The following is an 18,357-nucleotide window of genomic DNA, read 5'->3' on the forward strand; positions in this document are numbered from 1 at the left end:
TGTCCTCTGCCCTGACGGTTGTGGGACAGTCACGGCTGTGTACCTCAGTGACTGTTCACCATTTCTGCTGTCATCAGACACCAACAGCTTACTCCTAAATCCTACCCTCGGTCTCTCACAGCTCACAAAATGAGCTTTTTCTTTGCCTTATCCGTGGAGCAACAGGCTTTTCGGGGAGCAGCTGCTCAGCCCTGGTCTTGGCACCAGCTTTGAAAGAAGAACCAAGTCTTCAAGAAGAGCACTGGGGAGATGCAATTTTATTAGGCAGACGCTATCACAGAGTTTACTCTGGCCTGCTGTTATACACATATTATAAAGCCTCGAGAGTAAACAGAACAGTTTCATTCCGCAGTAGGTGGCCGAAGAATAAAGAAACATATTTCTAAGAAATTAGTAAATGCAAATGATACTGAGGATAAAAACTTCAATAATGATAAACAAGGAGCAGGCCTGCAAGGGAAGTCATTTGTGTAGATCATTTAAATTTATCACTAATCAGAAATATCCATGCAATCACTTTCCTAACAGCACTCTTAAGCTCCTTGTTTCTCATGCTGTAGATGAGGGGGTTCAATGCCGGTGGCACAACTGAGTACAGAACTGCCACCACCAGGTCCAGAGATGGTGAGATGGAGGGGGACTTCAGGTAGGCAAATATGGTCATGCTGAGAAACAGGGAGGCCACGGCCAGGTGAGGGAGGCACGTGGAAAAGGCTTTGAGCTGTCCCTGCTCAGAGGGCATCCTCAGTACAGCCCTGAAAATCTGCACATAGGACAGCACGATGAAAACGAAACAGCCAGACGCTAAACAGAATCCAACCATAATTATCCAAACTTCCCTGAGGTAGGAGTTTGAGCAGGAGAGCTTGAGGATCTTTGGAACTTCACAGAAGAACTGGTCCACAGCATTGCCTTGGCAAAGTGTCAGAGAAAATGCATTAGCAGTGTGCAGCACAGCATGGAGAAAGCCACTGCCCCAGGCAGCTGCTGCCATCTGGGCACAAGCTCTGCTGCCCAGGAGGCTCCCGTAGTGCAGGGGCTTGCAGATGGCAACGTAGCGGTCGTAGGACATGACAGTGAGAAGATAACACTCTGCTGAAAACAAAAAGAAAAAGAAAAAGACCTGGGCAGCACATCCTGTGTAGGAAATGGCCCTGGTGTCCCAGAGGGAATTGACCACGGCTTTGGGGAGAGTGGTGGAGATGCAGCCCAGGTCGAGGAGGGCGAGGTCGAGGAGGAAGAAGTACATGGGGGTGTGGAGGCGGTGGTCGCAGGCTGCGGCGGTGAGGATGAGGCCGTTGCCCAGGAGGGCAGCCAGGTAGATGGCCAGGAAGAGCGCGAAGTGCAGGAGCTGCAGCTCCCGCGTGTCTGCGAATGGCAGGAGGAGGAACTCGCTGATGGAGCTGCTGTTGGACATCTGATGCCTGTTGGGTATGGAGATCTGTACATGTAGTAAAAGGCAATGAAAAGTTAGGACAGGTTTCTCTGAGTGAACCCTATGCCATTCCTTGTAGACCTCCCCCTGCCATACTCCAATGCTTTTTGTTTCTCTGCTGGAATCTTTCATTTAGCTCCATGACATGAGCTTCATTTTTAAGGTTCAGTGTGCGATGAGGAGCAGGGGCCTCTGCTGCTGGTCTCGCGAGGGAATCAGTCCTGACCCAGTGCAGGGAGTACACAGGAACATAGCAGGAGGGCAAGGTTTTATTTTCAGATTTTGTCAGATGAAATGAATGCCCAGCCTATCTGGGCAATATGTTTCAGTACCTCGCCTCCCTCTGAGTGAAGAATTTCCTCCTAATCTCTAATCTAAATCTCCCCGCTTTTAGTTTAAAAACATTCCCCTGATCCTGTCATGATTTGATTGATCAAAAAAATAGCTCTCCATATTTTTAGAAGACCCCTTTAAATGCGGAAAAGCTGCAGTGAGGTCACCCTGCTCAGCCCCAGCTCTCTCAGCCTTTCTTCGAAGGAGAGGTGCTCCAGCATGCTGATCATCTTCATGTCAGCATGTTAACATCTGCATTCCGCTGCTACATAATGTAGTTGGCAGAAAGGAGTTTTAGGGGCAATGTTTTATACACATTCTCTTCCCCCTCTTCATGCCCACACAGTGTTCTCTGAAGTCAGAAATCCTGAGCATTTCTGCTGCACTCACAGGGAATGGTTGTGAGACCTGAGAGGCAAAGGGATTCCCTGTGGCTCAGAGCAGAGTGAGGGAGCTGGCTGGACTTGTCCCCAGCTGCCTGAGCTTTTGTAGATGGAGGGCAATCACATTTATGTTACCCTGAAAAGAAGCCAGATGCTGCTGAGACCAGATGAATCCACTGCCAATCTGTCAATGCCCAGCCTTTCTCAAGGGACCTGAACAAGGTCTCAGCACCACACCTCTAGTCAAGGACTAGAGGGGACCCCAGGGTCCCGAGGGGGCCTCGGTACTCCGTATCCGAGTACATTCTGGAAGAGCTGAAGCGGAGTAAGGTGGGCTGGTGTCCTGGGCCCTGCAGAGCAATCCCTGCTCGAGCACCATGGCAGTGCTCTGAGACTGCCCGGGGTGCCCGGAGCAGCTTCTTGGCCAGCTGGGAGAGAAACCAAGGCCAGATGTGCTCTGCCTCTCAGGTGTTTGGCACACCCTAGGGCTTCACTCTTCCCTGCGGCCTGAGTGGGGAGGGCGAGCAGAGAGATGGGGGAATATCCTGGCTCCGTGCCTAGGACAGTTGCTGGCAGTCAGTCCCAGGCCTAATCCGTGTGCTGGAAACCTCCGGGCGCTTCTCTAGCCAAGGGATGTTGGCAAATCCTGTGAGGGGGGTGACGAAAGAAACAGAGGATGCGGCTCTTTTGCAAAGCTTTCCAAAGTGCCCCACCTTGCCCCATTGTCCCTGAGGAGCGGGCAGGGCACAGAGCAGTGTCCCCCTGCTCTGACAGTCATCCCTTTTCCCGTCTCTCAAGAACTCCCTCCTCGGCCTTTCTGTCTTTTCTGTGTGCAGGGCGTTTGGGTTGCGGGACTCGGGACCTTTGGTGTTGTCCGAGAGCAGTTCCATGGCAAAGAAGAGCTGCTCTTGATTCGAAGACCTTTCTTCCAGCTGGACATCGATGAGTTGTGGCTGGAGGAGATCTACTGTCCCACTGAGATCCTCCCTGGTGAGAAGGCAGCAGCCCCCCTCTTCCTGCCCCATGTCCGCAACGGTTTGTTCTCCCTGCTCTTTGGAAAGGCCTGGGAGAAGTAGAGGATTGTCTCCAACGGTCAGGGTACAGCTTGAGTTCCCCCAAAAGAAACTGTGCCCCAGGAGCAGTTCGTCTGAGCGACCCTTTCTCTGGGAACTTGTTCTGAATGTTGCAAGCAACTTGGGCTTGCTGTGGCAGTGAGGATGTTGCTTCTCCTTGCAGATGGTGTCAAGATCGAGCCGCTGAACTGCGTGCAGCTATCGCGAGCCACCTCCTTCCCACTGCACGTGGTGAAGAACTGTGTGCAAGAGACCATCCTCTTGTACTGCTTCCTCCTGAGGAGCAAGGAGCACGTCCCCTTTGCCTTCAGGGACATTGGTGTTCTGACGTGCGAAGATGGTTTCCCGTGCATGAAGTTTTATCTGGACCGTGTCAAACGTCTGGAGAGCACTGCGGGCCTTGTTGCACTGCTCCACAGTGTAAGTTGGTGAGGTTTTGAGGGCTACTTCAATTTCTTTGGGAATCCTAGTGAAGGGTGAGGAATCCGACCGCAGTTGGCCAGCTGACGCAGCTTGCGAGCTTGGACTGGAGACTGAATTCCCCTGGGCTCATGCAGCCTCCTCCTGGTGTCTGTTTGCAGTGTGCTCCCCCCGTGTCCGGGCAGCTCCCCCGGGACGAAGAAGGCAGACAGGCAGGAAACAGCTCCTCGAGCCAAGTCCACCACTGTTATAAATGACTGAGTCCCAAATAGGATTACAATCAAAGTTTACAATTTATTAAACGAATAGAGGCGAGCAAACAGCGCTGGGTGCGCCGGGAGTCTCTGCTCCACCAGGACGCACACCTGTTACGTAAGGCGGCTGGTTTTTATGCTCCTAGGCTAATACATATTCATTACTACTTCTAGAAGAGGCAGGGTTATTATAATTGGTTTCCCGAATCCAAAGTCCTCCCAGGTGCGCCTGCTTATCAGTCTCTGTTAGTCTCTTGGGGGCCGCTCAGACGGGGAGGCTCATATTCTTCCTCCTTATCTAGTGGTCTCTTGGCCGGCTGTCAGAAGTTACTGCACGTCCGTGCAGAGTCAGCAGGTTTTCTCTGAAGAAATCCCTTTGTTCTCTTATCACCTAAACCCAGGCCTCAATGTTAACCCTTCAAATCCCTTAGTGGCACGAATTGCTGGACCATTCCTTACAACCACCACTGCGCTCCCTGCTCCTGAAGCCTCCAGGAGAGCGCTGCAGGTACCTGCTCTGCCTTGCTGCAATGACCGTGCTGTTTGGGCCTGTGCAAAAGCCTCTTTGTGTGGAGCGATCCCGAGCAGGTCCCTTGGGATGCGTTCATTTCCACGTTTGTTACCTCCTTCATCTCTTCCTCAGGAGACAGAAGGTGGCGTCCCGCACAGCTTCCCTGCCTCTTACTGCCTCCCGTGTTGCCATGAGCCACTTCATTTTGACCAGGGGCCATGGAAAAGGAACAAGGCCTTTCTGGGTCATTGATGGCAGAGGGCTTTGGTCACCGCGGGCTGTTCAGCTGTGTTTGTCACGAGTTGAGGAGCCTGGCCTAGCTTCAGGGCCCCTCATCCTTGAGGGTCGAAGCACTGCTGACAGACCGGCTGAGGCGAGGGGGCAGGAGTGCGGGTTAGGCCTGAGGGACAGCTGAGACCAATCCTGTCTGCTGTTGTGTTTTTGTTTTGTTTTTTTTTCCTCCAGGAGGTCTGGAACCTGTCTTCACAGTGGGACCAAACAGACAGCTCATGGCCCACGTACCGAAAGCTACAAGAGCAAGCCCGGGCAGAAATGGCTGCATGGGAAGCCTGGTCTGAGGGGGAGGACCAACAGATACCCCAGCTACTGGCAGTGATCAACAGCGCTGAGAACAGCAGCGATCCTCTCCGCCAGGGCTCCGAGGGCGGCAGGTCCCAGGGTGGTGGGAGCAGGACGGGCACCAGGCCGCAGGGCAGGGCTTTGCCTGCTCCTCCCTGTGAGGGAGAGGTTGTCAGCAGAAAGGGAGGGATAAAAGCAGCAGCCAGACGTGGGCTGGCAGCGCCAAGTCGCCTGGTTCCCAGGTCCTGTTGCAGGGCCCTTTCAAGAGGTCCTCTGGGAAACAGCACCTGTGTGTCCAGTCCTGTTTGATGAGAGCGTCTTCTCCTTGCAGCGATTCAACAGCCAACATGCTTGGACTCCCCGTCCTCCAGCCCAGCCCAGGAGCAAGGAGGTCAGGAAGAGGTGGAGGAAGGCTGAGAACCCTGCCCCAGCAGAGGAGTTGGGAGCAGCAGCCAAGCTGGAGAGACTCCAGCCTGAGTAAGTGTGTGCCGGCTCCGTTCCCGTCCTGGGGCACTCGAGTAGCTCTTGAGTGATGTCAGGACATGTCCAGGAGCCCGGTCCCTGAGTCCTGGGCTTGCCTCTGACACCCTTTGATTCCTCCTAAAGCGGGCATGACCTTGGTTACCGCCAAGGCCTAAAACTCATCACAGGTTGGAAGGGTGGGTGCACGTGGCACCGCATGGGTGCAGGGTCTGGATGAGGGGAGAGGCAGAAGGGGTGTCTGACAGAGGCTGAGGGATCCCTTTCTGCTGTGGAGGCACTCCCACCTTCCTGCCCTCTGCCCACCTCCCTGCCCTCTGCCCAGCCCAGCCCAGCTTCTCATGCTGGGCTGGCCCCAGGGCAGTGTCCGGAGCAGGCTGCTGCAGGGCTCTGGGCACTGCCACCACAGCCCCAGTCCCTCTGAAGGGCACGGCAGCTCCTGGGGGCACAGAGGGCTCAGCCCCACAGATGGGACATCCGAGGCACAAGCCAGCCCCTGGGAGGCCTGCAGCCCCTCCGTGCCATCCCTGGGGGTCTTCAGGCAGCTCCTCCTGCCCCAGGGCCAGGGCAGCCGGGCCTGAGCTGCTGCAGCCGGAAAGGGTTTGCTGGTCCCATTCCTTCCTCATCAGCTGAGATCAGGTCTCAGACAAAGAAGAGGCTGTAGCTGCATTTAGTTTGCTTAAATATGCTGAGAGCCTGGGGATAGCTGCTGCCGAGAGGCAAAACCCCTCTCTCAGCAGAAGGGATGAGGAACAAAGCCTTCATCCTGTTAGCCTGATCTCACAGTGATACCCAGGCACAAAGCTGCCAGGCTGGCACCATGACTGTGGCAGGGTGCCGCCCCGGCCAGCAACAAGCAGCATTTCAGGAGCATCCAGCCCTATTGCTTCTTGTGCAAGTGACTGGCCGCCTTCCCGAGCCTGTCGGGCTTCTCGTGCATTCGACACCGCAAAGAAAAGGGAAGACAAGGCGGTGAGGCACAGGGAGCGAGCAAAGGCAGGGGCGGGCAGGGGCGGGCAGGGGCGCCCCGGGCACACGGGCCGGGTCCCCCCCTCAGGCCCCGAGACGCCCCCAGCCCGCCCACGACCCCTAAGATGGCGGCGCCCGCCCTGCCTGGTCAGGCGGTCGCACGGTTGCCATGGCAGCGAGCCCCAGGCAGCCGGCAGGGGGTGGGGCTCCCTTTGCCTGGCGGCTCTGGCAGCCAATCGGCGCCCGGCAACCGGTGCTGCTTCTTTCCTCTGCTCTCACTTCCGCGCTCTCCTCCTGGGCCTTGTGTTGGGTTGGGCCCGATTGCTCCTGGAGCTTGGGCACAGTGCTGCTGGGTGGCAGTCCTGTGACTGCAGGCGGGGACGAGCAAGGGATAAGTCTTTGCCACAGCATTTGCATCACGTGAAGGGAAGCTGCTCGGGATAGCACCTGAGGGCTTGGGTCTTCTTGCGCAGTTGCTGTCAAACACACTCACCAGAAAACAGACTCTAAATAGGGACCTTGTTTTGCTTGTTTCTACACGGGCTCAGGGTGATAAGGGACGTTTTTAGCCTAGAGCAGAGGAGGGTCTGAAGGGATCTCACCAATGCCTATAAATACGAGAAGAAGGTGGTTTTTTTCGTATTTGTTTTTCCCCTTATATTTGTTGGTTTATTTCTTTGTCTTCTTTCTTATGAAGTTGTTACCCATCTGAACCCCCGAGTTCTCACACTTTTACCTTTTTCAATTCTCTCATTCATCCTGCTGTGAGGGGAGAGGGGAAAAAATGGCTGTGCGGTGCTTAGGTGCCTGGCAGGTTATACAGCATCAGTCCCTGTGTGTCTTCCCTTCCTCGTGCATGCTGTCTCCCACTGAATCCCACAGGAGCTGCAGAGTCATCTTTTGCCTGTGGACATCTTAATTCGGTACTGTCCCTGTGGGTGACTCCAGCTTGACTGATCTCTCCCTTTGTGAGGCTCCAGTCACTGCCTACCCTGGGCAAATGCTGTTCCCAGTTGAACCGGTTTGTGTGTGCTCAGCTGTATCCGTGTGTGCACGTTTGTGTGTGTGTACAAGACGGTGTGTTTATGTACACACATGGGCGTATTTGCTTGCTAGCGCAAGAGTGTTGGGTATTCTGGGGCAATTTCTCCTGGTTGCTGATGCAACAAGAAGCTGGGCTGGATCTTAGGGCTGAGGGACCTTTCTTGATGGCCTGAGGGGATGGTATATGGAGCATCAGGATGTTCTCAGTAGGCTCTCTTTTCCCATGGGGCTTGCAGAGGCTTCCAGCCATGCAGAGATCCAAGGATGTTGCAAGGATCCAAGGGCTTGCTCTTTCTGTGATCACAGCTTCACTCCAGTCCTTCAGGTGTACGTGAGCTGAGAAGCCTCGTCCGGTGGTGACTTTTGAGGTAAGGGCCAACAGATAGCTTGGGGGAAACTGTCTCAAGGATGCGTGCTGGCCCTAGGAACTGCAGGACAGAAGCAAACAGACACAGCTGCACAGGGTGAGAAGTAGACCCAGCTGGGTTGGGATCACTGCTGCCAAACCCTCTCACTGGGTTCCATGGTTGTGGCAGCTTCAGGCAGCTCCCCATTAATTTCCTGGACGATGTCCTCTGCCCTGACGGTTGTGGGACAGTCACGGCTGTGTACCTCAGTGACTGTTCACCATTTCTGCTGTCATCAGACACCAACAGCTTACTCCTAAATCCTACCCTCGGTCTCTCACAGCTCACAAAATGAGCTTTTTCTTTGCCTTATCCGTGGAGCAACAGGCTTTTCGGGGAGCAGCTGCTCAGCCCTGGTCTTGGCACCAGCTTTGAAAGAAGAACCAAGTCTTCAAGAAGAGCACTGGGGAGATGCAATTTTATTAGGCAGACGCTATCACAGAGTTTACTCTGGCCTGCTGTTATACACATATTATAAAGCCTCGAGAGTAAACAGAACAGTTTCATTCCGCAGTAGGTGGCCGAAGAATAAAGAAACATATTTCTAAGAAATTAGTAAATGCAAATGATACTGAGGATAAAAACTTCAATAATGATAAACAAGGAGCAGGCCTGCAAGGGAAGTCATTTGTGTAGATCATTTAAATTTATCACTAATCAGAAATATCCATGCAATCACTTTCCTAACAGCACTCTTAAGCTCCTTGTTTCTCATGCTGTAGATGAGGGGGTTCAATGCCGGTGGCACAACTGAGTACAGAACTGCCACCACCAGGTCCAGAGATGGTGAGATGGAGGGGGACTTCAGGTAGGCAAATATGGTCATGCTGAGAAACAGGGAGGCCACGGCCAGGTGAGGGAGACACATGGAAAAGGCTTTGAGCTGTCCCTGCTCAGAGGGCATCCTCAGTACAGCCCTGAAAATCTGCACATAGGACAGCACGATGAAAACAAAACAGCCAGACGCTAAACAGAATCCAACCATAATTATCCAAACTTCCCTGAGGTAGGAGTTTGAGCAGGAGAGCTTGAGGATCTTTGGAACTTCACAGAAGAACTGGTCCACAGCATTGCCTTGGCAAAGTGTCAGAGAAAATGCATTAGCAGTGTGCAGCACAGCATGGAGAAAGCCACTGCCCCAGGCAGCTGCTGCCATCTGGGCACAAGCTCTGCTGCCCAGGAGGCTCCCGTAGTGCAGGGGCTTGCAGATGGCAACGTAGCGGTCGTAGGACATGACAGTGAGAAGATAACACTCTGCTGAAAACAAAAAGAAAAAGAAAAAGACCTGGGCAGCACATCCTGTGTAGGAAATGGCCCTGGTGTCCCAGAGGGAATTGACCACGGCTTTGGGGAGAGTGGTGGAGATGCAGCCCAGGTCGAGGAGGGCGAGGTCGAGGAGGAAGAAGTACATGGGGGTGTGGAGGCGGTGGTCGCAGGCTGCGGCGGTGAGGATGAGGCCGTTGCCCAGGAGGGCAGCCAGGTAGATGGCCAGGAAGAGCGCGAAGTGCAGGAGCTGCAGCTCCCGCGTGTCTGCGAATGGCAGGAGGAGGAACTCGCTGATGGAGCTGCTGTTGGACATCTGATGCCTCTTGGGTATGGAGATCTGTACATGTAGTAAAAGGCAATGAAAAGTTAGGACAGGTTTCTCTGAGTGAACCCTATGCCATTCCTTGTAGACCTCCCCCTGCCATACTCCAATGCTTTTTGTTTCTCTGCTGGAATCTTTCATTTAGCTCCATGACATGAGCTTCATTTTTAAGGTTCAGTGTGCGATGAGGAGCAGGGGCCTCTGCTGCTGGTCTCGCGAGGGAATCAGTCCTGACCCAGTGCAGGGAGTACACAGGAACATAGCAGGAGGGCAAGGTTTTATTTTCAGATTTTGTCAGATGAAATGAATGCCCAGCCTATCTGGGCAATATGTTTCAGTACCTCGCCTCCCTCTGAGTGAAGAATTTCCTCCTAATCTCTAATCTAAATCTCCCCCCTTTTAGTTTAAAAACATTCCCCTGATCCTGTCATGATTTGATTGATCAAAAAAATAGCTCTCCATATTTTTAGAAGACCCCTTTAAATGCGGAAAAGCTGCAGTGAGGTCACCCTGCTCAGCCCCAGCTCTCTCAGCCTTTCTTCGAAGGAGAGGTGCTCCAGCATGCTGATCATCTTCATGTCAGCATGTTAACATCTGCATTCCGCTGCTACATAATGTAGTTGGCAGAAAGGAGTTTTAGGGGCAATGTTTTACACACATTCTCTTCCCCCTCTTCATGCCCACACAGTGTTCTCTGAAGTCAGAAATCCTGAGCATTTCTGCTGCACTCACAGGGAATGGTTGTGAGACCTGAGAGGCAAAGGGATTCCCTGTGGCTCAGAGCAGAGTGAGGGAGCTGGCTGGACTTGTCCCCAGCTGCCTGAGCTTTTGTAGATGGAGGGCAATCACATTTATGTTACCCTGAAAAGAAGCCAGATGCTGCTGAGACCAGATGAATCCACTGCCAATCTGTCAATGCCCAGCCTTTCTCAAGGGACCTGAACAAGGTCTCAGCACCACACCTCTAGTCAAGGACTAGAGGGGACCCCAGGGTCCCGAGGGGGCCTCGGTACTCCGTATCCGAGTACATTCTGGAAGAGCTGAAGCGGAGTAAGGTGGGCTGGTGTCCTGGGCCCTGCAGAGCAATCCCTGCTCGAGCACCATGGCAGTGCTCTGAGACTGCCCGGGGTGCCCGGAGCAGCTTCTTGGCCAGCTGGGAGAGAAACCAAGGCCAGATGTGCTCTGCCTCTCAGGTGTTTGGCACACCCTAGGGCTTCACTCTTCCCTGCGGCCTGAGTGGGGAGGGCGAGCAGAGAGATGGGGGAATATCCTGGCTCCGTGCCTAGGACAGTTGCTGGCAGTCAGTCCCAGGCCTAATCCGTGTGCTGGAAACCTCCGGGCGCTTCTCTAGCCAAGGGATGTTGGCAAATCCTGTGAGGGGGGTGACGAAAGAAACAGAGGATGCGGCTCTTTTGCAAAGCTTTCCAAAGTGCCCCACCTTGCCCCATTGTCCCTGAGGAGCGGGCAGGGCACAGAGCAGTGTCCCCCTGCTCTGACAGTCATCCCTTTTCCCGTCTCTCAAGAACTCCCTCCTCGGCCTTTCTGTCTTTTCTGTGTGCAGGGCGTTTGGGTTGCGGGACTCGGGACCTTTGGTGTTGTCCGAGAGCAGTTCCATGGCAAAGAAGAGCTGCTCTTGATTCGAAGACCTTTCTTCCAGCTGGACATCGATGAGTTGTGGCTGGAGGAGATCTACTGTCCCACTGAGATCCTCCCTGGTGAGAAGGCAGCAGCCCCCCTCTTCCTGCCCCATGTCCGCAACGGTTTGTTCTCCCTGCTCTTTGGAAAGGCCTGGGAGAAGTAGAGGATTGTCTCCGACGGTCAGGGTACAGCTTGAGTTCCCCCAAAAGAAACTGTGCCCCAGGAGCAGTTCGTCTGAGCGACCCTTTCTCTGGGAACTTGTTCTGAATGTTGCAAGCAACTTGGGCTTGCTGTGGCAGTGAGGATGTTGCTTCTCCTTGCAGATGGTGTCAAGATCGAGCCGCTGAACTGCGTGCAGCTATCGCGAGCCACCTCCTTCCCACTGCACGTGGTGAAGAACTGTGTGCAAGAGACCATCCTCTTGTACTGCTTCCTCCTGAGGAGCAAGGAGCACGTCCCCTTTGCCTTCAGGGACATTGGTGTTCTGACGTGTGAAGATGGTTTCCCGTGCATGAAGTTTTATCTGGACTGTGTCAAACGTCTGGAGAGCACTGCGGGCCTTGTTGCACTGCTCCACAGTGTAAGTTGGTGAGGTTTTGAGGGCTACTTCAATTTCTTTGGGAATCCTAGTGAAGGGTGAGGAATCCGACCGCTGTTGGCCAGCCCGGACATGGCAGGCCAGTCAAATGCCCTTCCCCTCGCTTGCCCCCTTAGCTGCTTTCTCCGTTAACAAAGAGAGTTTCTTCTGAGCATCTGGGCGCTTGCCCCTGCAAAAAGCCTGGCAGTGTTACTGTACAGCCTCCATATTCTGCCATGCAGCTCCTCCAGAGCAGAACAAAGGTTCATGGAAGAGGCTTTGGAGGAGGGCTTTGGAGAGAAGGCTTTCTTTTGGCTTGGGAGACAGGTTTGCTTCCTGTCAATGAGAGCCGTGAGAAAACCGCCTCAGAAACCCTCCAGCAGGTCTGTGTCTCTTTGCAGAGAATGTGGCCGGCACATCTGACCGCCTTCAGTGGCGAGACCACCGCTCGTGGGATCCAGATGTTCCCAAGGTGAGTGCATTTCCTCCGCAGCCCTTGGCTGACCCAGCGGGAGGCTTCCTGGGAAAGTTTCTTTCAGGCATTTTTTTCAAACGCTATCCCAAACGTTGTGGCAGGCACAAGAGAGTGCTGAGGTAGGGAGATGGCATGACTGCCCTCCTTACCTGACGGCTTTCTCTGATGCTACTGGCTCCGCAGCGATAACCTGTTTTCCACCCATGAGCGCACCGTGTTTCAGGGCCACAGAGGAGAAGCTGAAGTAAAGCCCGGGTGGGCCATAATGGTGTCTCTCGGCTCCTGTCCTTGCGCAAGACACTGCTCCTCTCCTTCTTCCACCAAAAAGGGCCTGGATGCGGGCATCCCGAGCCTTCCTGAAGGCAGGTGGTGCCACAGCTTCGCGTTTGGCTCTCTCTGTCTCTGCTGAAGTGAACACAGCCAGTCCAATACGCCCGCTCGCTGCGGAACTGCCGTCTGCTGCAGAGGCTGACGCAGCTTGCGAGCTTGGACTGGAGACTGAATTCCCCTGGGCTCATGCAGCCTCCTCCTGGTGTCTGTTTGCAGTGTGCTCCCCCCGTGTCCGGGCAGCTCCCCCGGGACGAAGAAGGCAGACAGGCAGGAAACAGCTCCTCGAGCCAAGTCCACCACTGTTATAAATGACTGAGTCCCAAATAGGATTACAATCAAAGTTTACAATTTATTAAACGAATAGAGGCGAGCAAACAGCGCTGGGTGCGCCGGGAGTCTCTGCTCCACCAGGACGCACACCTGTTACGTAAGGCGGCTGGTTTTTATGCTCCTAGGCTAATACATATTCATTACTACTTCTAGAAGAGGCAGGGTTATTATAATTGGTTTCCCGAATCCAAAGTCCTCCCAGGTGCGCCTGCTTATCAGTCTCTGTTAGTCTCTTGGGGGCCGCTCAGACGGGGAGGCTCATATTCTTCCTCCTTATCTAGTGGTCTCTTGGCCGGCTGTCAGAAGTTACTGCACGTCCGTGCAGAGTCAGCAGGTTTTCTCTGAAGAAATCCCTTTGTTCTCTTATCACCTAAACCCAGGCCTCAATGTTAACCCTTCAAATCCCTTAGTGGCACGAATTGCTGGACCATTCCTTACAACCACCACTGCGCTCCCTGCTCCTGAAGCCTCCAGGAGAGCGCTGCAGGTACCTGCTCTGCCTTGCTGCAATGACCGTGCTGTTTGGGCCTGTGCAAAAGCCTCTTTGTGTGGAGCGATCCCGAGCAGGTCCCTTGGGATGCGTTCTTTTTCACGTTTGTTACCTCCTTCATCTCTTCCTCAGGAGACAGAAGGTGGCGTCCCGCACACCTTCCCTGCCTCTTACTGCCTCCCGTGTTGCCATGAGCCACTTCATTTTGACCAGGGGCCATGGAAAAGGAACAAGGCCTTTCTGGGTCATTGATGGCAGAGGGCTTTGGTCACCGCGGGCTGTTCAGCTGTGTTTGTCACGAGTTGAGGAGCCTGGCCTAGCTTCAGGGCCCCTCATCCTGGAGGGTCGAAGCACTGCTGACAGACCGGCTGAGGCGAGGGGGCAGGAGTGCGGGTTAGGCCTGAGGGACAGCTGAGACCAATCCTGTCTGCTGTTGTGTTTTTGTTTTGTTTTTTTTTCCTCCAGGAGGTCTGGAACCTGTCTTCACAGTGGGACCAAACAGACAGCTCATGGCCCACGTACCGAAAGCTACAAGAGCAAGCCCGGGCAGAAATGGCTGCATGGGAAGCCTGGTCTGAGGGGGAGGACCAACAGATACCCCAGCTACTGGCAGTGATCAACAGCGCTGAGAACAGCAGCGATCCTCTCCGCCAGGGCTCCGAGGGCGGCAGGTCCCAGGGTGGTGGGAGCAGGACGGGCACCAGGCCGCAGGGCAGGGCTTTGCCTGCTCCTCCCTGTGAGGGAGAGGTTGTCAGCAGAAAGGGAGGGATAAAAGCAGCAGCCAGACGTGGGCTGGCAGCGCCGAGTCGCCTGGTTCCCAGGTCCTGTTGCAGGGCCCTTTCAAGAGGTCCTCTGGGAAACAGCACCTGTGTGTCCAGTCCTGTTTGATGAGAGCGTCTTCTCCTTGCAGCGATTCAACAGCCAACATGCTTGGACTCCCCGTCCTCCAGCCCAGCCCAGGAGCAAGGAGGTCAGGAAGAGGTGGAGGAAGGCTGAGAACCCTGCCCCAGCAGAGGAGTTGGGAGCAGCAGCCAAGCTGGAGAGACTCCAGCCTGAGTAAGTGTGTGCCGGCTCCGTTCCCGTCCTGGGGCACTCGAGTAGCTCTTGAGTGATGTCAGGACATGTCCAGGAGCCCGGTCCCTGAGTCCTGGGCTTGCCTCTGACACCCTTTGATTCCTCCTAAAGCGGGCATGACCTTGGTTACCGCCAAGGCCTAAAACTCATCACAGGTTGGAAGGGTGGGTGCACGTGGCACCGCATGGCTGCAGGGTCTGGATGAGGGGAGAGGCAGAAGGGGTGTCTGACAGAGGCTGAGGGATCCCTTTCTGCTGTGGAGGCACTCCCACCTTCCTGCCCTCTGCCCACCTCCCTGCCCTCTGCCCAGCCCAGCCCAGCTTCTCATGCTGGGCTGGCCCCAGGGCAGTGTCCGGAGCAGGCTGCTGCAGGGCTCTGGGCACTGCCACCACAGCCCCAGTCCCTCTGAAGGGCACGGCAGCTCCTGGGGGCACAGAGGGCTCAGCCCCACAGATGGGACATCCGAGGCACAAGCCAGCCCCTGGGAGGCCTGCAGCCCCTCCGTGCCATCCCTGGGGGTCTTCAGGCAGCTCCTCCTGCCCCAGGGCCAGGGCAGCCGGGCCTGAGCTGCTGCAGCCAGAAAGGGTTTGCTGGTCCCATTCCGTCCTCATCAGCTGAGATCAGGTCTCAGACAAAGAAGAGGCTGTAGCTGCATTTAGTTTGCTTAAATATGCTGAGAGCCTGGGGATAGCTGCTGCCGAGAGGCAAAACCCCTCTCTCAGCAGAAGGGATGAGGAACAAAGCCTTCATCCTGTTAGCCTGATCTCACAGTGATACCCAGGCACAAAGCTGCCAGGCTGGCACCATGACTGTGGCAGGGTGCCGCCCCGGCCAGCAACAAGCAGCATTTCAGGAGCATCCAGCCCTATTGCTTCTTGTGCAAGTGACTGGCCGCCTTCCCGAGCCTGTCGGGCTTCTCGTGCATTCGACACCGCAAAGAAAAGGGAAGACAAGGCGGTGAGGCACAGGGAGCGAGCAAAGGCAGGGGCGGGCAGGGGCGCCCCGGGCACACGGGCCGGGTCCCCCCCTCAGGCCCCGAGACGCCCCCAGCCCGCCCACGACCCCTAAGATGGCGGCGCCCGCCCTGCCTGGTCAGGCGGTCGCACGGTTGCCATGGCAGCGAGCCCCAGGCAGCCGGCAGGGGGTGGGGCTCCCTTTGCCTGGCGGCTCTGGCAGCCAATCGGCGCCCGGCAACTGGTGCTGCTTCTTTCCTCTGCTCTCACTTCCGCGCTCTCCTCCTGGGCCTTGTGTTGGGTTGGGCCCGATTGCTCCTGGAGCTTGGGCACAGTGCTGCTGGGTGGCAGTCCTGTGACTGCAGGCGGGGACGAGCAAGGGATAAGTCTTTGCCACAGCATTTGCATCACGTGAAGGGAAGCTGCTCGGGATAGCACCTGAGGGCTTGGGTCTTCTTGCGCAGTTGCTGTCAAACACACTCACCAGAAAACAGACTCTAAATAGGGACCTTGTTTTGCTTGTTTCTACACGGGCTCAGGGTGATAAGGGACGTTTTTAGCCTAGAGCAGAGGAGGGTCTGAAGGGATCTCACCAATGCCTATAAATACGAGAAGAAGGTGGTTTTTCTCATATTTGTTTTTCCCCTTATATTTGTTGGTTTATTTCTTTGTCTTCTTTCTTATGAAGTTGTTACCCATCTGAACCCCCGAGTTCTCACACTTTTACCTTTTTCAATTCTCTCATTCATCCTGCTGTGAGGGGAGAGGGGAAAAAATGGCTGTGCGGTGCTTAGGTGCCTGGCAGGTTATACAGCATCAGTCCCTGTGTGTCTTCCCTTCCTCGTGCATGCTGTCTCCCACTGAATCCCACAGGAGCTGCAGAGTCATCTTTTGCCTGTGGACATCTTAATTCGGTACTGTCCCTGTGGGTGACTCCAGCTTGACTGATCTCTCCCTTTGTGAGGCTCCAGTCACTGCCTACCCTGGGCAAATGCTGTTCCCAGTTGAACCGGTTTGTGTGTGCTCAGCTGTATCCGTGTGTGCACGTTTGTGTGTGTGTACAAGACGGTGTGTTTATGTACACACATGGGCGTATTTGCTTGCTAGCGCAAGAGTGTTGGGTATTCTGGGGCAATTTCTCCTGGTTGCTGATGCAACAAGAAGCTGGGCTGGATCTTAGGGCTGAGGGACCTTTCTTGATGGCCTGAGGGGATGGTATATGGAGCATCAGGATGTTCTCAGTAGGCTCTCTTTTCCCATGGGGCTTGCAGAGGCTTCCAGCCATGCAGAGATCCAAGGATGTTGCAAGGATCCAAGGGCTTGCTCTTTCTGTGATCACAGCTTCACTCCAGTCCTTCAGGTGTACGTGAGCTGAGAAGCCTCGTCCGGTGGTGACTTTTGAGGTAAGGGCCAACAGATAGCTTGGGGGAAACTGTCTCAAGGATGCGTGCTGGCCCTAGGAACTGCAGGACAGAAGCAAACAGACACAGCTGCACAGGGTGAGAAGTAGACCCAGCTGGGTTGGGATCACTGCTGCCAAACCCTCTCACTGGGTTCCATGGTTGTGGCAGCTTCAGGCAGCTCCCCGTTAATTTCCTGGAGGATGTCCTCTGCCCTGACAGTTGTGGGACAGTCACGGCTGTGTACCTCAGTGACTGTTCACCATTTCTGCTGTCATCAGACACCAACAGCTTACTCCTAAATCCTACCCTCGGTCTCTCACAGCTCACAAAATGAGCTTTTTCTTTGCCTTATCCGTGGAGCAACAGGCTTTTCGGGGAGCAGCTGCTCAGCCCTGGTCTTGGCACCAGCTTTGAAAGAAGAACCAAGTCTTCAAGAAGAGCACTGGGGAGATGCAATTTTATTAGGCAGACGCTATCACAGAGTTTACTCTGGCCTGCTGTTATACACATATTATAAAGCCTCGAGAGTAAACAGAACAGTTTCATTCCGCAGTAGGTGGCCGAAGAATAAAGAAACATATTTCTAAGAAATTAGTAAATGCAAATGATACTGAGGATAAAAACTTCAATAATGATAAACAAGGAGCAGGCCTGCAAGGGAAGTCATTTGTGTAGATCATTTAAATTTATCACTAATCAGAAATATCCATGCAATCACTTTCCTAACAGCACCCTTAAGCTCCTTGTTTCTCATGCTGTAGATGAGGGGGTTCAATGCCGGTGGCACAACTGAGTACAGAACTGCCACCACCAGGTCCAGAGATGGTGAGATGGAGGGGGACTTCAGGTAGGCAAATATGGTCATGCTGAGAAACAGGGAGGCCACGGCCAGGTGAGGGAGACACATGGAAAAGGCTTTGAGCTGTCCCTGCTCAGAGGGCATCCTCAGTACAGCCCTGAAAATCTGCACATAGGACAGCACGATGAAAACGAAACAGCCAGACGCTAAACAGAATCCAACCATAATTATCCAAACTTCCCTGAGGTAGGAGTTTGAGCAGGAGAGCTTGAGGATCTTTGGAACTTCACAGAAGAACTGGTCCACAGCATTGCCTTGGCAAAGTGTCAGAGAAAATGCATTAGCAGTGTGCAGCACAGCATGGAGAAAGCCACTGCCCCAGGCAGCTGCTGCCATCTGGGCACAAGCTCTGCTGCCCAGGAGGCTCCCGTAGTGCAGGGGCTTGCAGATGGCAACGTAGCGGTCGTAGGACATGACAGTGAGAAGATAACACTCTGCTGAAAACAAAAAGAAAAAGAAAAAGACCTGGGCAGCACATCCTGTGTAGGAAATGGCCCTGGTGTCCCAGAGGGAATTGACCACGGCTTTGGGGAGAGTGGTGGAGATGCAGCCCAGGTCGAGGAGGGCGAGGTCGAGGAGGAAGAAGTACATGGGGGTGTGGAGGCGGTGGTCGCAGGCTGCGGCGGTGAGGATGAGGCCGTTGCCCAGGAGGGCAGCCAGGTAGATGGCCAGGAAGAGCGCGAAGTGCAGGAGCTGCAGCTCCCGCGTGTCTGCGAATGGCAGGAGGAGGAACTCGCTGATGGAGCTGCTGT

General features: G+C 54.6%; 1 protein-coding gene across 1 annotated transcript; it reads right to left on the reverse strand.

Moving 5' to 3' along the window:
* Positions 1-475: 475 nt before the first annotated feature.
* Positions 476-1,417, reverse strand: LOC310891219 (olfactory receptor 14C36-like; the record flags this gene model as incomplete). Its single annotated transcript, XM_083853499.1, has 1 exon — positions 476-1,417. One exon carries the CDS (start codon positions 1,415-1,417, stop codon positions 476-478), a length of 942 nt encoding a protein of 313 aa, XP_083709625.1.
* Between the last annotated feature and the right edge of the window lie 16,940 nt (positions 1,418-18,357).

Source organism: Anser anser (assembly GCF_964211835.1).
Source record: "Anser anser genome assembly, contig: HAP1_SCAFFOLD_105, whole genome shotgun sequence".
Taxonomy (NCBI): domain Eukaryota; kingdom Metazoa; phylum Chordata; class Aves; order Anseriformes; family Anatidae; genus Anser; species Anser anser.